General features: G+C 37.0%; 1 protein-coding gene across 1 annotated transcript; it reads right to left on the reverse strand.

Annotated features, from left to right (window-relative positions):
- Positions 1–1,799: 1,799 nt before the first annotated feature.
- Positions 1,800–2,549, reverse strand: LOC111397679 (putative germin-like protein 2-1). Its single transcript, XM_023024679.1, has 2 exons — positions 2,433–2,549; positions 1,800–2,344 (listed from the first exon to the last, which is right to left on the reverse strand). The coding sequence occupies exons 1-2, from the start codon at positions 2,542–2,544 to the stop codon at positions 1,809–1,811; spliced, it is 648 nt and encodes a 215-aa protein (XP_022880447.1). The 5' UTR covers positions 2,545–2,549; the 3' UTR covers positions 1,800–1,808.
- Positions 2,550–13,920: the final 11,371 nt, after the last annotated feature.

Genomic DNA, 13,920 nt, shown 5'->3' on the forward strand with positions numbered 1-13,920 from the left:
GTGATGGTTATCCTGGACGTGAAGAAAGGGACTTAAAGATGGTGGTGATGGAGAAACAAGAGTCGTTGATTGAGTTGTCAGGATCGGGGAGAAAGAAGCCGAGGAAGGTTAATATAAAATCAAAAATGAAGAAATTAATACCAAAGAATTTTCGAAGTTCAAGGAGAAAGGAACACTCTGAAAGTAGTGAAATTAGTCCGATCAAGGAAGATAAGGAACACTCAGAAATTAGTGAAATTAGTTCAATTAAGGATGATAACATTGCCATACTTGAAGAACAAGAAGTACATGAATACGAGGATGTAAGAGAATTCGAAGGTCATAGCAAAATGTCTTCTTTATCAAGCGGGAGATATGACAGGGAAGATTTAGTTGTTGCTGATAACTGTAGCCGTGAATTGGGTATCGAGAAGGCAAGTCTAAATGGGGAACAGGAGAGAACAAAAGGAGGACAGATTTGGATATATTCTGTACTCAGTTTGATTGTTCTCATTGGACTTATTGGAGGTCGGATATTTGCCCTTTTCCTGACAATATTCTGGTGCTTGGCGAAACACTACAAACATACATAGTGGTTCCTAGAATCTGGTCTTTTGCCAAAATATCTAGTTGGATTTTGGACGTTCTTCTTAGCAGGGGCCTTTGATTTTTTATTGTTGTTCTGTGTTGTTTATGTAATGGCCTTTAAGCCTCAAAGTGTTCTAAAAGCTTTACATATGCAGAATGTTCAACCTTTGGTTGGCCAGTACGAGGTGTGTACCTTGAACTGCTGTAAATTTATGGATACAAATCATAAGTATGATATATGAAACTTTCCTTCGTGGCTTTACTGCTTAATGCTCTAATTTGTTTTTCTTAAGTTCTCTGCATCTTGTAGACATTTATTAGCTCCTTATTCTGATATTGAACGAAAGAGTAGCTCTATATTTGAAGTGGTGAAGTTAGCAGTGACATTTCAGGTTTCTGAGTGGAAAAGGTGAGGGTTCTTTTGCAATTTATTTTCGTCAAGGCTCCGATTCAATCTATAGAGTCTCATACATTTCAGAAGTTGCTTGGGAAACATGGTAAACTTTGTTCACTTTGGTAATGCTAAATTTCGTTCATAATACTATCCAATTCCTTCCAATATTGCTTATGAAACATGTATGTCGAAATACTTATGAGAGTGACATGGTGTTTCGTCAGTTTAAATAAATTGTCGCTCCATATTCTTGCGTACAAACGTTAGCATCATTTGTGAACTAGAAATGTCCCCATAAGTTATAATATTAGAAGTGCATCTAGTAATACTTTTAAAGCCTTTGTCCCACAAGTCACCACTGTTTAAATGTACTGAAGTGGAACTGAGCAGATGCAGTCTGAGATAAAGGGATTTGTATCCATTAGAATGGATTTGATGATTGTGGGGATTCTGGTGTAGGTTAAGAAAGCAGTTCAATGTGAGGTTGATACAGGTGAGATAAGGACAGTTGAAATTACTATTTTATCAAGTTCGTTTAAAAGATTGAAAGCTCTATAGGATAAAGATTTAATTATACGACATGATTAAGGAATTGTTTGCTCGGCTTCATGATCTTGTACTTGTTTCTTTTATCACCTTCAGTATAATATTTGATCTCAAGAGTAGGTTGTCATGGTAGGAATTGAATAGGAACTATTGAACTTCTTGATAGAAAAAAACAGTGAATTAACTAGTAAATCAGTGATTTAGTGCAACACAGCATTTCCTGTGTCGAACTTGCTAAGACCAGAAGTCCTTTTGAAATTGAAAATACATAGTAAAATTAACATATTGCAAGACCAACCAATTAAAATTGTGCTTTGAGGTTATCGATTGTGCTCTTCTCCACCTGAAATGCCTTGGCAAGAACATCATCGTCAATACCTGGTACTGAACCGAAAACAGAACTTGCTACAATGACAATTCCTGGGTTTTGGCTGCTCACGGCAGAGATGGAAACAGCATTTCCATTTCCCACATTTCGCTGAAAGTGAACAAGCCCCATTGGGAAGATGAAAACATCACCCTTTTGTAGGACTTTGCTAATCAGCTTGTTGTCTGGGTTGGAGGTCACAAAGCCAACCTGAATGCTGCCTTCTAACACTGTAATAATTTCAGTGGCTCGAGGGTGGACATGGAGAGGAGCGACGCCCCATGGTGCATAGTCAAAACGTACCAATGCTATTCCAAGAGTGTTCAGTCCAGGTAGTTGAGCTACTGTCACAGGAGTGACGCTGAAGCCAAGAGGGTTGGATGTGTTGCCAGATAAATGAAGGCCACTGTAGGTGAAGTGTTCTGCTTGTACTAGCTTCGAATCCATGCATGCGAGGCCATTCACTCTTGCTGCAATCATTAAACAAAAACAAATAATTTCAGACACATTATAATCCCATATCGCACAGGAGAGGAAACAGGGACAGATCAATCGCACCTGAACTAGTGTAGTCTGCAACACAAAAATCTTGTAGTGGACTTGGCTCAAAGGCCATTGCCTGAATGCAAGTCATGGCGAGCAAACAAAAAGCAACGATTTGGCTTTCCATCTCGATCTTCTAAGATTTTTTTCAATCTAATGAATTCAGTGCACTAGTGAAGTTTTCTATACGGACCTTACGTCTTTCACTCTATATATATACATGTTTCTTCTCTAAAGCTGCCGCCTAAATAGAAAAAGTCAGTCATCTTTTAACCTCAAATCTACAAAATATTATACCTCACAGTTTCACTTCCGGCAATTTTTGGGCAGATTATGTGATTGTGATTAATTGATATGCTGCCGGATAATCTTTACTAGGATTCTAAAGAAGCCAAATGGACTGCAAGGAGAAAGTTAGAGCTAAGGTCAAGACCCTTTGCAAATTGCTTTTTAAAATAATTTAAGTTCTATTTTTGACCATGCATTGGAGATAAACGCGTAAATTTCATAGTTATTATCGAGGCCTGTCTCATATTATCTTCTTGTCCCAAATTACGGGAAAAAAATCCTGCTAAGAAAGGGCAAACAAATTTCTTTCCTTTTATTCAATGAGGATATTGATGACCCCAGATCTAGTGAATCCCGAACTTGACCCATGAACCCCGAACTTGATATCTCCCAAAACCACCAAATCAAGGTCGGGCTTTTGAGGTCGGGTTTGTATGTCATCTCATCAGTCCTTCTTAATGACCTAGGAGAGCACTAATTCTACTTGAACCATAATTCTTACCCTAATTGACTCCTTCTCCGACTCAAACAATGGTTGAACACTTGGAATGAAATACTAACTCTTTATCCTACTAGGATAAGGATCACACATGATTAAATCATTCTATGACTCTATTATCAGCACCTATAAATACATAACCTGAGTTCATTCTTGAGGTACGTTTCTTATTATTTCCAGTTTATAGCCTCACGCACTAAATTCCTTATCCGACTTAAGCATCGGAGGGGCGATGAGCACACACCTCGTTGCCTTTGTTTCAGGTATTCGAAGACCGTTCGTGTTCACTTAAGTTCACCCAAGTTTGGAGTTCGATAATCAAGTTTGAGATCTTTCAGGTTCTATTTTTTGGTAGCATTATTGGTGTCGTCTATGGGAATCGCTACCAAAAGCCATGGTCAATACACGTTCAGATCTTCCTCTAGCAAGCTCATCCATCCCGGATAACCCTCTTCCTCCTGAGGAACGCCATGTCCCTCAAGAATAATCGTCAAAGATGCCAGCACCTCCTCAAACTGTTGTTATCGCTGGAGCTTTTGAGGAACTTCGTCAGCAGGTTGTAACATTAACTCAATTGTTAAGCCAGAGAAATTCGCAATCGTCACATACTCCAACCCTTGAAGGTGGTTCATGGCAGATGCCCGGGGCTCGAGTCCAACGTACAGCTCATGATTATGGCGGGGTTGGAACTTCAGGTGCACCGCAAGTGGCTTTAGGTTCAAGGTCCATTACAATGGACTCCGCTGAACTCACTAGAATTATTTAAGAAGGGATAGCAGCGGGTATGCAACAAAATACTCGGACAACAACAGGATTCACCCCCAATACGCCGTTCACTCCAGAAGCTCTCTCATATCCTCTCTCGAACAGGTTCAAGTATCCTCGAATAAAGGAGCACGATGGGACAATCGACCCCATCAACCATCTCAAGGTGTACACGGATATCATGAACTTACAAGTTGCACCAGATGCAGTAATGTGCAAGGCCTTCCCTCAAACCCTCACAAATGCAGCTAGAGATTGGTTTTCCACATTGGAACCCAACTCTATCGCCTCCTTTTCAAATTTGGCCGATAAGTTCTCCGCTTTCTTTGTAAGCAGCAAGCGAATCAGAAAGACAGTTCCATGACCAGGTTCAATAAAGAAAGGCTTCAGGTTCTCGATCTGCATATCATTGTCGTAGTATCAACTTTGACATACGCCATTAAGTGTAAAGCATTCAAGATGTCCTTGTCTAAGACCCCACCAAAGTCAGTAACCGAGCTACTCACACGAGTTAAGAAATACATCAATATGGAAGAAACCATAGCCCCAAGAAGAGAAGTTTCCTCATCAGGAAGTCTGATCAGAAAAGGCAACATGAGTCCAATCAAAGACAAGATGCACCTCGGGTCAAGCCAAGGCAGGACCCCTGCTCAACATTCTTGACCCGTTTGAACACCTTGAGGTCCAACATTTTGATGGAGATCAAGGATTCAAAGGAACTGAAGTGGTCTCCTAGATTGCGGTCTCCACTCGATACTCGCAAAAAGAGCAAGTACTATGATTTCCATAGAGACCATGGGTATACAAAGGAGGATTGTTTTGCCTTAAAATGAGAGATTGAAGCTCTTATATGTTTCACCTTGAAGCGAGAGATTGAAGCTCTTATAAAAAGAGAATTTTTAGGCTCTTACATTAGCAATGACAAGCGCCCAAGGAATAATCAGAACAGAGATAAGGGCCCAAAGGGTCGGGGGGAGATTCTAGTAGCGGACGTAAACAATATGCCAGGCAGCCTCCAATCATCTCAAGATCAGATCTTGGTTGTACAGAGGACATCACTTTTGGAACGGAGGACTTGGAAGGCATAACATTCCCTCATGATGATGCTCTGGTCATATCGGTCATCATCGCCAACTTTGAAGTCAAGAGAATTCTGGTAGACAACAGAAGTGCAGCTAATGTACTGTCTCATGAAGCCTTTGTTCAAATGGGGATCTTATCGGAGTAGCTCAAGCCAGTCAAAACACCTCTCTAAGGATTTGGAGGTGGGGTCATCACCCCGGAAAGTATCATTGGGTTGCCTTTAACATCGGGGACAGAAGGTAAATAGGTGACGCAGATCACCACCTTTGAAGTTGTCTGTACTCTAATGGCCTACAATGCCATATTGGAAAGATCATTGCTCAACAGAATTCGACCTATTGTCTCAACTTTTCACTTGACAATGAAATTTCCTACAAGTAATGGAATCGGGGTAGTTCGAGGCAGCCAAATAGTGGCACTACAGTGTTATGTGACTAGTGTCCGGATGATTAAGGGAGACATCATGCAGGTTACAGAGCTCGAGCACGAGAATCATGAGAGACTGGCTCCGATAGAAGGATTGGAAGAGGTCGAGCTCGAGCCTGGCAGGAAAGTGACGATCGGACGGAAGCTAAATGCAGCAGTCATGGCTAAACTACTGAATTATCTTTCCCACAACATTGATGTATTTCATCAGAATGTTAAGGACATGCCTGGGATTGACCCAGGGGTAGTAGTACATAGACTCAACGTAAATCCAGAAGTAAGACCTGTGAAGCAAAGGACGAGGCAGTTTGCACCACAAAGATGAGAAGTCATAAAGGAGGAGATTGCTAAACTTGTTAACGCACAGTTCATATGGGAAGTACAATATCCTGATTTTCTTGCTAACGTAGTTCTTGTGAAGAAATTTAATGGGAAATAATGAGTCTGCATTGACTTCACAGATCTGAATAAAGCATGCCCTAAAGATAGTTATCCTCTACCTCGAATTGACAATCTTGTGGACAACACGTCAGGCCATATGCTGTATAGCTTCTTGGATGCTTTTTCGGGGTACCACCAAATACTCATGGCGGAAGAAGATTAAGCGAATACCTCATTCATGGCAGACTCAGCCATCTATTGCTACATGGTCATCCCTTTTGGACTCAAGAACATTGGAGCAACGTATCAAAGGTTGGTAAACAAGATCTTCGCTCAATTAATTGGGAAAACAGTCGAAGCATATGTGGATGATATGATGGTTAAGAGCAAACAGGTGAATGGTCATGTCTTTGATCTTGATGAAGTGTTTGCTACGTTACGAAGGTACAATATGAAGCTTAACCCTGCAAAGTGTACGTTTGGGGTGGCATCTGGAAAGTTCTTGGGTTTTATGATCATGCACAGAGGAATAGAGGCAAACCTCGATAAAATCCAAGCTCTGATGAGTATAGAGGCCCCTAAGTGTCAAAGGAACATTCAGAGGTTGGCAGGTCGCATAGCAACACTGAACATGTTTGTCTCCAGAGCAGCGAACAAGTGTTTCTCCCTTCTTCAAACTACTTAGGAGAAATAAAAGCTTTAAGTGGAACAAGGAATGTAACCTAGCTTTTTAGGAGCTCAAACAGACACTATCAACACCTCCAGTCCTTACCAAACCCGAACCCGGCGACACATTGCTATTATACTTGGTTGTTTCTCATAATGCAGTAAGTGGAGTTTTGGTAAAGGAGAAAGGAAGAGTTCAGCAGCCTGTCTGTTATGTAAGTAAAGTACTCTTTGATGCAGAAACACGACACACACTTGCAGAACGGCTCACCCTCGCTTTGGCAATAGATGCCAAGAATTACGACCATACTTTCAGTCACATCCAATTGTTGTGCTCACTAATCAACCTCTCAGACACATACTCCAAAAGCCGGATGTCTCAGGAAGACTGTTGAAATGGGCAATTGAACTTGGCGAATTTGACATAGAGTTCAAGCCATTACCCACAATCAAGGTTCAAGCTTTGACTGACTTCATAGCAGAACTCACTCCAAGGTCCTCAGAAACACATGCTAAAGACCCAAGCACGACTTTGAAAATATGGGAGATCTTTGTGGATGGAGCATCCTGTTGACATGGTTGACTTCCGTCTATACTTTGATTATAACAAATAAGATTTAATTTTGGTTTTAACAAACCTATTTTTGAATCATGATAGTTGAAATCAAATCGACCATCGCATCAAAATGAAGATTCATGCATAGGACAAGATAAATGCACTCATGAAGAACGAAACGAATGTCAATGTCAAGAGCAATCAAGATCGAAGTCACAAACCTTGATTATTGAGCATATTGAAGAAAACTATATTAGAACTCTTGAATTTATTTGGAAAGGTATAACATTTTAATATTTAGCAAAGAAGTCTATGGAGCTCAAAATAAAATCATTCAAGGCAAAATCTATTTTTTTGAGCTATCGGACGGTTCGGTAGTGTACCGGATGATCCGGTAAAGGTTTTTACCCAACGGTCAAAATTTTTAACGTTCTAACACCTGTCTCACCAATGGCTAGTAGCCTTGTCCGGTACGTACCGGACGGTCCGGTACACTTGTCCGGTGGGGCAGACTCTTGACCGTTAGGAAGATCTTTGAAAGCTATAAATACCACTTTCTCTTCACTATTCAAAATAACTGTTCATGAGCATTAAGTGAAGTATTTTTATTGATTCTCTCAACCTTATTTTTCACTCTTTTAAAGATCAAATCATTCATTTATTAAAAAAAATTTTGAGTGATCAAAAGTTGAAAAATCATTTACCTCAACTAAAGTTTTTCAATCAAAACACTTGAACTACCTTTTTTACTATCAATTAAAGTGTTTACCTACTTCTTTCTTATATTCAAACTAAGTCTAAATCATTTATTAAGAGAGAATTTTTTCACTTGTAATTTTAATTCTCTTATTTTTGGATTGTGGGTCGTGTCGAGATCCTGGAAATCTCAACGCTGTAAAAGGGTCGGTGCTCCTTGATTGTAAGTCATCGGAAGTTTTGTAAAGGTTGGATTGTACCATAAGTCAATCAAATATAGTGGAAAAGACATTGCTCGTGACGGAGAGCTTGGTAACGGGAGACATAGATCGTTGATTGGATCGAACCTCCTTATTATATCGTTTGCGCTCTCTCTTCCCTTCCTCTTATTATTTTTGTGATATCTTGCTTACTTATTTTTTTAATTGTTATTTGCTTAAATTTGAACTTATTTTCGAAAAAGTTTCAAATAACCAATTCACCCCCTCTTGATTAGTTGTTCTTGGGCTGTCAATTGGTATCAGAGCAATGTTCTCTTTTTTTTTAAGATTATACAATCTTGAGTAATGGCTAACCAAGTTTTTTAAAATATTGAGGGACACTCTACAAACCGGCCTCCTTTCTTTGATGGTACACATTATAACTATTGGAAGGCTCGGATGATGATATATGTTCAATCCATTGATTACAATATTTGAAAAGTTATAGAATATGGTCCATATGTTCCCACTAAGACTATTAAAGTAGACGGTAGACCGGACCAATCTCTCCCCAAATCTAGAAAATAATACGATGATGAAGATAAGAGAAAACTATCATTAAATGTCAAGGATAAAAATTTACTTTATTGTGCACTTGATAGAAATGAATTTAATCGAATTAGTACATGTGATTCGGCATATAATATTTGGCATGCTCTTGAAGTTACTCATGTTGGCACAAGTAAAGTTAAGGAAACAAAGATAAATATGCTAGTTAAAGAATTTGAAAATTTCTTTATGAAACAAAATGAGCCTATTGTTGACATGATTACTCGTTTTACCGATATTGTAAATGGTCTTAAATGTTTTGACAATAAATTTACTAATGATGAACTTGTGAGTAAAATGCTTAGGTCCTTATTGGAGGAATTGAGTCCATTGAGGATGTTGATCAAGAATACTAAAGATGTAAATACATATCCTTTGGAAGAGCTCTACGGCACATTAATGACCTATGAGCTAAACAATACCGAGGTTGAGGAGAAAATGAGAAAAAACAAGGAGGAATCAAAGGAGCCTCCTAAACGACAAATTGCATTAAAATCGACAATTGAAGAAGAAACATCAAATGAAAATATGAGCGATGAAGAACTTGATGATTTGGTCCTTCTTGTCAAAAAATGGAGAGATTTTCGTAATAATCGAAGATTCCAAAAGAAAGAAGAAAAGAAGGAAGATAGGAACAAAAAGATTTTTTGCTATGATTGTGACAAGCTGGGTTATAAGAGAACCGAGTGTCCAAATAAAAAGAAAAATTTCGAGAAAAAGGCACTCCAAGCCACATGGGATGATAGCGACGACGAAGAACAAAATGGGAATGATAGTCAAGATGAAGTGGCAAATATGTGCTTCATGGCAATTGAAGACGAGGTATGTTCTTATGACGAGCTTTTAAATTCTTATGATGAAATGCTTGAAAAATTTGAAAAACTTACTTTAAATCATGCTATTCTTAAAAGAAAAACTCTATTTTGAAAGAAGAAATTAAGAAAATTTCCGAAAAGCAAAAAGAGAGTATTGATCATGACCTTTTGATAAAAGAAAACATTTCTTTGAAAGAAAAGGTTAATGATTTAACACAAATTATCCATAAGTTTACTGAAGGTAAGAAATATTTTGATTTACTGCTCGGTAGTCAAAAGTGTGTTTTTGATAAAGGAGGAATTGGATACAAACCCCCTCTAAAACAAAAATCACTCAAAAACATGTTTGTTAATGTTTCAAATATTTCATGTAACTTTTGTAATAAAAGTGGACATATTACTTTTAATTGTATAACTAAAAAGAATTATTCTTTGAGAACAAATACAAGTGGATACAAGAATCCACAAAAACTAACTATCAAGGACACAAATTTGTGTGGGTACCAAAAGTCAAAACTTAATTTGTTTTTGTAGGTACCAAAAAAAATAAAAAGTAAATGGTTCTTGGATAGTGGATGCTCGAAGCATATGACCGGAGACCGATCATTATTATCAAACTTTCAAAAGAAGGATGAAGGCCATGTGACCTTTAGAGGTAATGCTAAAGGTAAAATAATCGACATTGGAAACATTGGTACTCATCCCCCTCTATCGAAAATGTTTTACTCGTTGATAATCTTAAACATAATTTACTAAGCATTAGTCAATTATGTGACAAAGCTTTTAACATAAAATTCGATTCTTCCAAATGTCTTATTAAGGATGCTACATCGAAAGAGGTGATTTTTATAGGAAGCCGAAATAAAGATGTTTATATTATAAACATTGAATTGGAAAATAATGAAAAATATTTTCTTAGCTTGAAAGAAGAATCATGGTTATGACATAGAAGACTTGGACATGTAAACATGGATCTTCTTTCAAAAATTTTCAAAATTGTTTTGTAAAAGGTTTACCAAATTTGAAATTTGAAAAAGATAAAATTTGTGATGCTTGTCAATTTGGAAAACAAGTAAAAAATTCTTTCAAGCCAAAACTTTATAATTCAACCACAAAACCATTACAATTTCTTCATATAGATCTTTTTGGACCTTCTAGGAAGGCTAGCTTAGGAGGTAAACATTATGCTTTTGTTATTGCCGATGATTTTTCAAGATTTACTTGGAATATATTTTTAAGGTTAAAAGAAGAAGTTTTGAAAACTTTTAAACATTTTTGTAAGAAAGTTGAAAATGAAAAAGGCTATTCTATTTCAATTATTAGAAGTGACCATGGTGGAGAATTTGATATTGTTGGGTTTGATGATTTTTGTAAAGAACATGAATATCAACATAATTTTTCGACTACTAGAACACCTCAACAAAATGGTGTAGTAGAAAGGAAGAATCGTACATTGCAAGAAATGGCTTGAACTATGTTAAATAAAAATAACTTGCCTAAATATTTTTGGGCCGAAACCGTTAATACTGCTTGCTACATTATCAATAGAGTATTAGTAAGCAAAAGAAAAACTAAAACTCATTACGAATTTTGGAAAAATAGAATTCCAAATATTAGTTATTTCAAAGTTTTTGGATGTAAATGTTTTATTTTAAATACAAAAGACAATTTGGGAAAATTCGACTCCAAATCCGATATTGAAATTTTTTTAGGATATTCATCGACTAGCAAAGCATATAGAGTTTTTAACAAATGAACTCTAGTCGTTGAAGAATCCATGCATGTTATTTTTGATGAAACTAACTCATTTGATCGAGAGAAAGGTAGTGATGACGATATAGGTTTGAAAGCTCCTTTCGAGCAAATGAAAATTCAAAACCAAAATAAGGAGGCACCAAATGGAGACATAGAAAAGTCAAATGCTCAAGAAAATGAAGAAAGACAAACCGGAGAACAAAATGATCCCTCGTTACCAAAAGAACGGAGGTTTGTTCCATCTCATCCCCAAGAGCTAATAATTGACGATCCATCAAAAGATATCACTACTAGAACCTCTTACAAAAATCATTTCGGTAGTTGTGCATTTATTTCTCAAATCAAACCTAAGAATTTCAAAGAAGTCGAGTTTGATGAGTTTTGGATTCTACCGATGCAAGAAAAATTAAATCAATTTGAAAGAAACCATGTTTGGGATTGAGTCGCTAGACCAAACAATCAAATTGTTATTGGAACAAAATGGGTTTTTAAAAATAAAAGAGATGAAAATGGAATAATTTTTCATAATAAGGCTAGATTAGTGGTCCAAGATTACAATCAAGAAGAATGTATCGATTTTGAAGAAACATTTGCACCCATAGCAAGATTAGAATCCATCCGTATGCTTCTTACATTTGCATGTTACAAATATTTTACATTTTATCAAATGGATGTTAAAAGTGATTTTTTAAATGTTTTCATTCAAGAAGAAGTTTTTGTTGAGCAACCTCCCGATTTTAAAAATCACAAGTATCCGGATCATATATTTAAACTTCAAAAAGCTCTTTACGGTTTGAAAAAAGCTCCTAGAGTTTGGTACGAACGGTTGAGCAAATTTCTTCTCTCAAATGATTTTTCGATTGGAAAAGCGGATACTACACTTTTTATAAAAACTCATAAAGATTATATGCTCATTGTTCATATTTATGTTGACGATATTATTTTTGGCACTACAAATATATATTTTTGTGAAGAATTTTCAAAATGCATGAGTAAAGAATTTGAAATGAGCATGATGGGTGAGTTAAAATTTCTTCTTGACCTTCTAATTAAACAAATGAAAGAAGGAATTTTCATAAATCAAAATAAATATATAGTAGACATGCTTAAGAAATTTGATATGCATGACATCAAACCTGTGAACACATCTATGAGCACATCACTAAAGTTTGATAAGGATGAACAAGGTACATCCGTGGACGTCACAAAATATCAAGGTATGATTGGATCCCTTCTTTTTTAACTTCTAGTAGGCCCGATATTAAGTTTAGTGTTTGTCTATGTACTCGCTTTCAATCTAATCCTAAAGAATCACACTTAAAGGCCATAAAAAGAATTTTTCGTTATCTAAGTGGTACGAGAACTTTAGGACTTTGGTATCCTAAAGGCGCTCTCATATTGACTTAATTAATTATTCGGATGCCGATTGGGCCGGATATAATGTTGATCGTAAAAGCACAAGTGGAAATTGTCACTTTCTAGGCTTTGCACTTGTGTCTTGGTCTAGTAAGAAACAAAATTCCGTTGCACTATCCACCGTCGAGGCGGAATATATCTCGGCTGCTAGTTGTTGTGTACAAACACTTTGGATGAAACAAACTCTATGTGATTATCATTTGTATTACGTTCATGTGCCTATTTTATGTGATAATACTAGTGCCATAAATTTGTCTAAAAATCCCGTCTTACATTCACGAACTAAACATATTGAGATTTGACATCATTTTCTTCGTGATCATGTGCAAAAAGGAGATATTAAATTAGAATTTATAAAGACCGATGGCCAATTGGCTGATATTCTCACCAAACCTCTTGCACACGATCGTTTCACATATATTCGAAGAGGTTTAGGAATTATCGATAAAAATGAAGTTGAATGTGGTTAATTCTCCCTATCACGTTGGTCAACGTCCATAAGCTTTATAAAATTGTCCAAAGTATTGCTTATTTATGACTTCATCATATTTCAGTATTTTAGTTAAAAAAAAAATGTATCGGACGACCAAAACGGACCGTCCGGTACGTATCGGACAAGCCCAACGGACTATCCGGTACATTAGTTCGTTTTTGACATAAATTTCTCTGTCATACCGGATCGTCCGGTACGATGTATTGGACCGTCCGGTACAACGGGAAATCGATTTTTAAACCCGAACCAGTCATCTTCCTCCTCACTTCTTCTCTCCATTTTCGAACTTCTCTCCCTCAATATCTTCTTCCTTCATCCTACAACATATTCCTTTTGCTAAATTCTTATAAATTTCTCCTACCCACAACTTCTACACTCACTATTATTCGAAATCTCAAGCTATCATTTGCAAAAATCCCCAAATCACATAATTCGAACCCTAGCTTTTTCTTTATCAAATTTTCAAATTTTCCACCATGCCAAGAGTGAAAAGAGAAGCAAATCGTCCCAAAAGGACTGATGTACATCCTCCACCAAGCTCCTCCGATGAAGAAATGGATGAGGAACTCGAGGTACCTACGAACCCATTTGAGAAACCTCTCATTCTCATAAGTAAAAATGTTGATCTCTCCAATTTTTCACTATTAGCACCTGCATTTCACATTGAGGATTTCTTAGAACATATGGGTTGGACCAATGTAGTCGGGATGAAAGAGCACGCATATCCTAGGTTAATGAGAGAATTTTATCACTCAATGGTTATTCGATCGGGCACAATTACGTGTTTTCTTAACAATGTGCATATCACTATTTCGAAAACACTCATTCGTGAAATTCTTGAGCTTGACATGTGTG

The sequence above is a fragment of the Olea europaea genome, chromosome 7, assembly GCF_002742605.1.
Source record: "Olea europaea var. sylvestris chromosome 7, O_europaea_v1, whole genome shotgun sequence".
In the NCBI taxonomy this organism is placed as follows: Eukaryota; Viridiplantae; Streptophyta; class Magnoliopsida; order Lamiales; family Oleaceae; genus Olea; species Olea europaea.

Coding starts and splice junctions, on each gene's coding strand:
- LOC111397679 (XM_023024679.1), bottom strand. CDS start 2,544: ATGGAAAGCCAAATCGTTGCTTTTTGTTTGCTCGCCATGACTTGCATT. Junction 2,345..2,432: donor TGCAGACTACACTAGTTCAG/GTGCGATTGATC, acceptor TAATGATTGCAG/CAAGAGTGAATGGCCTCGCA.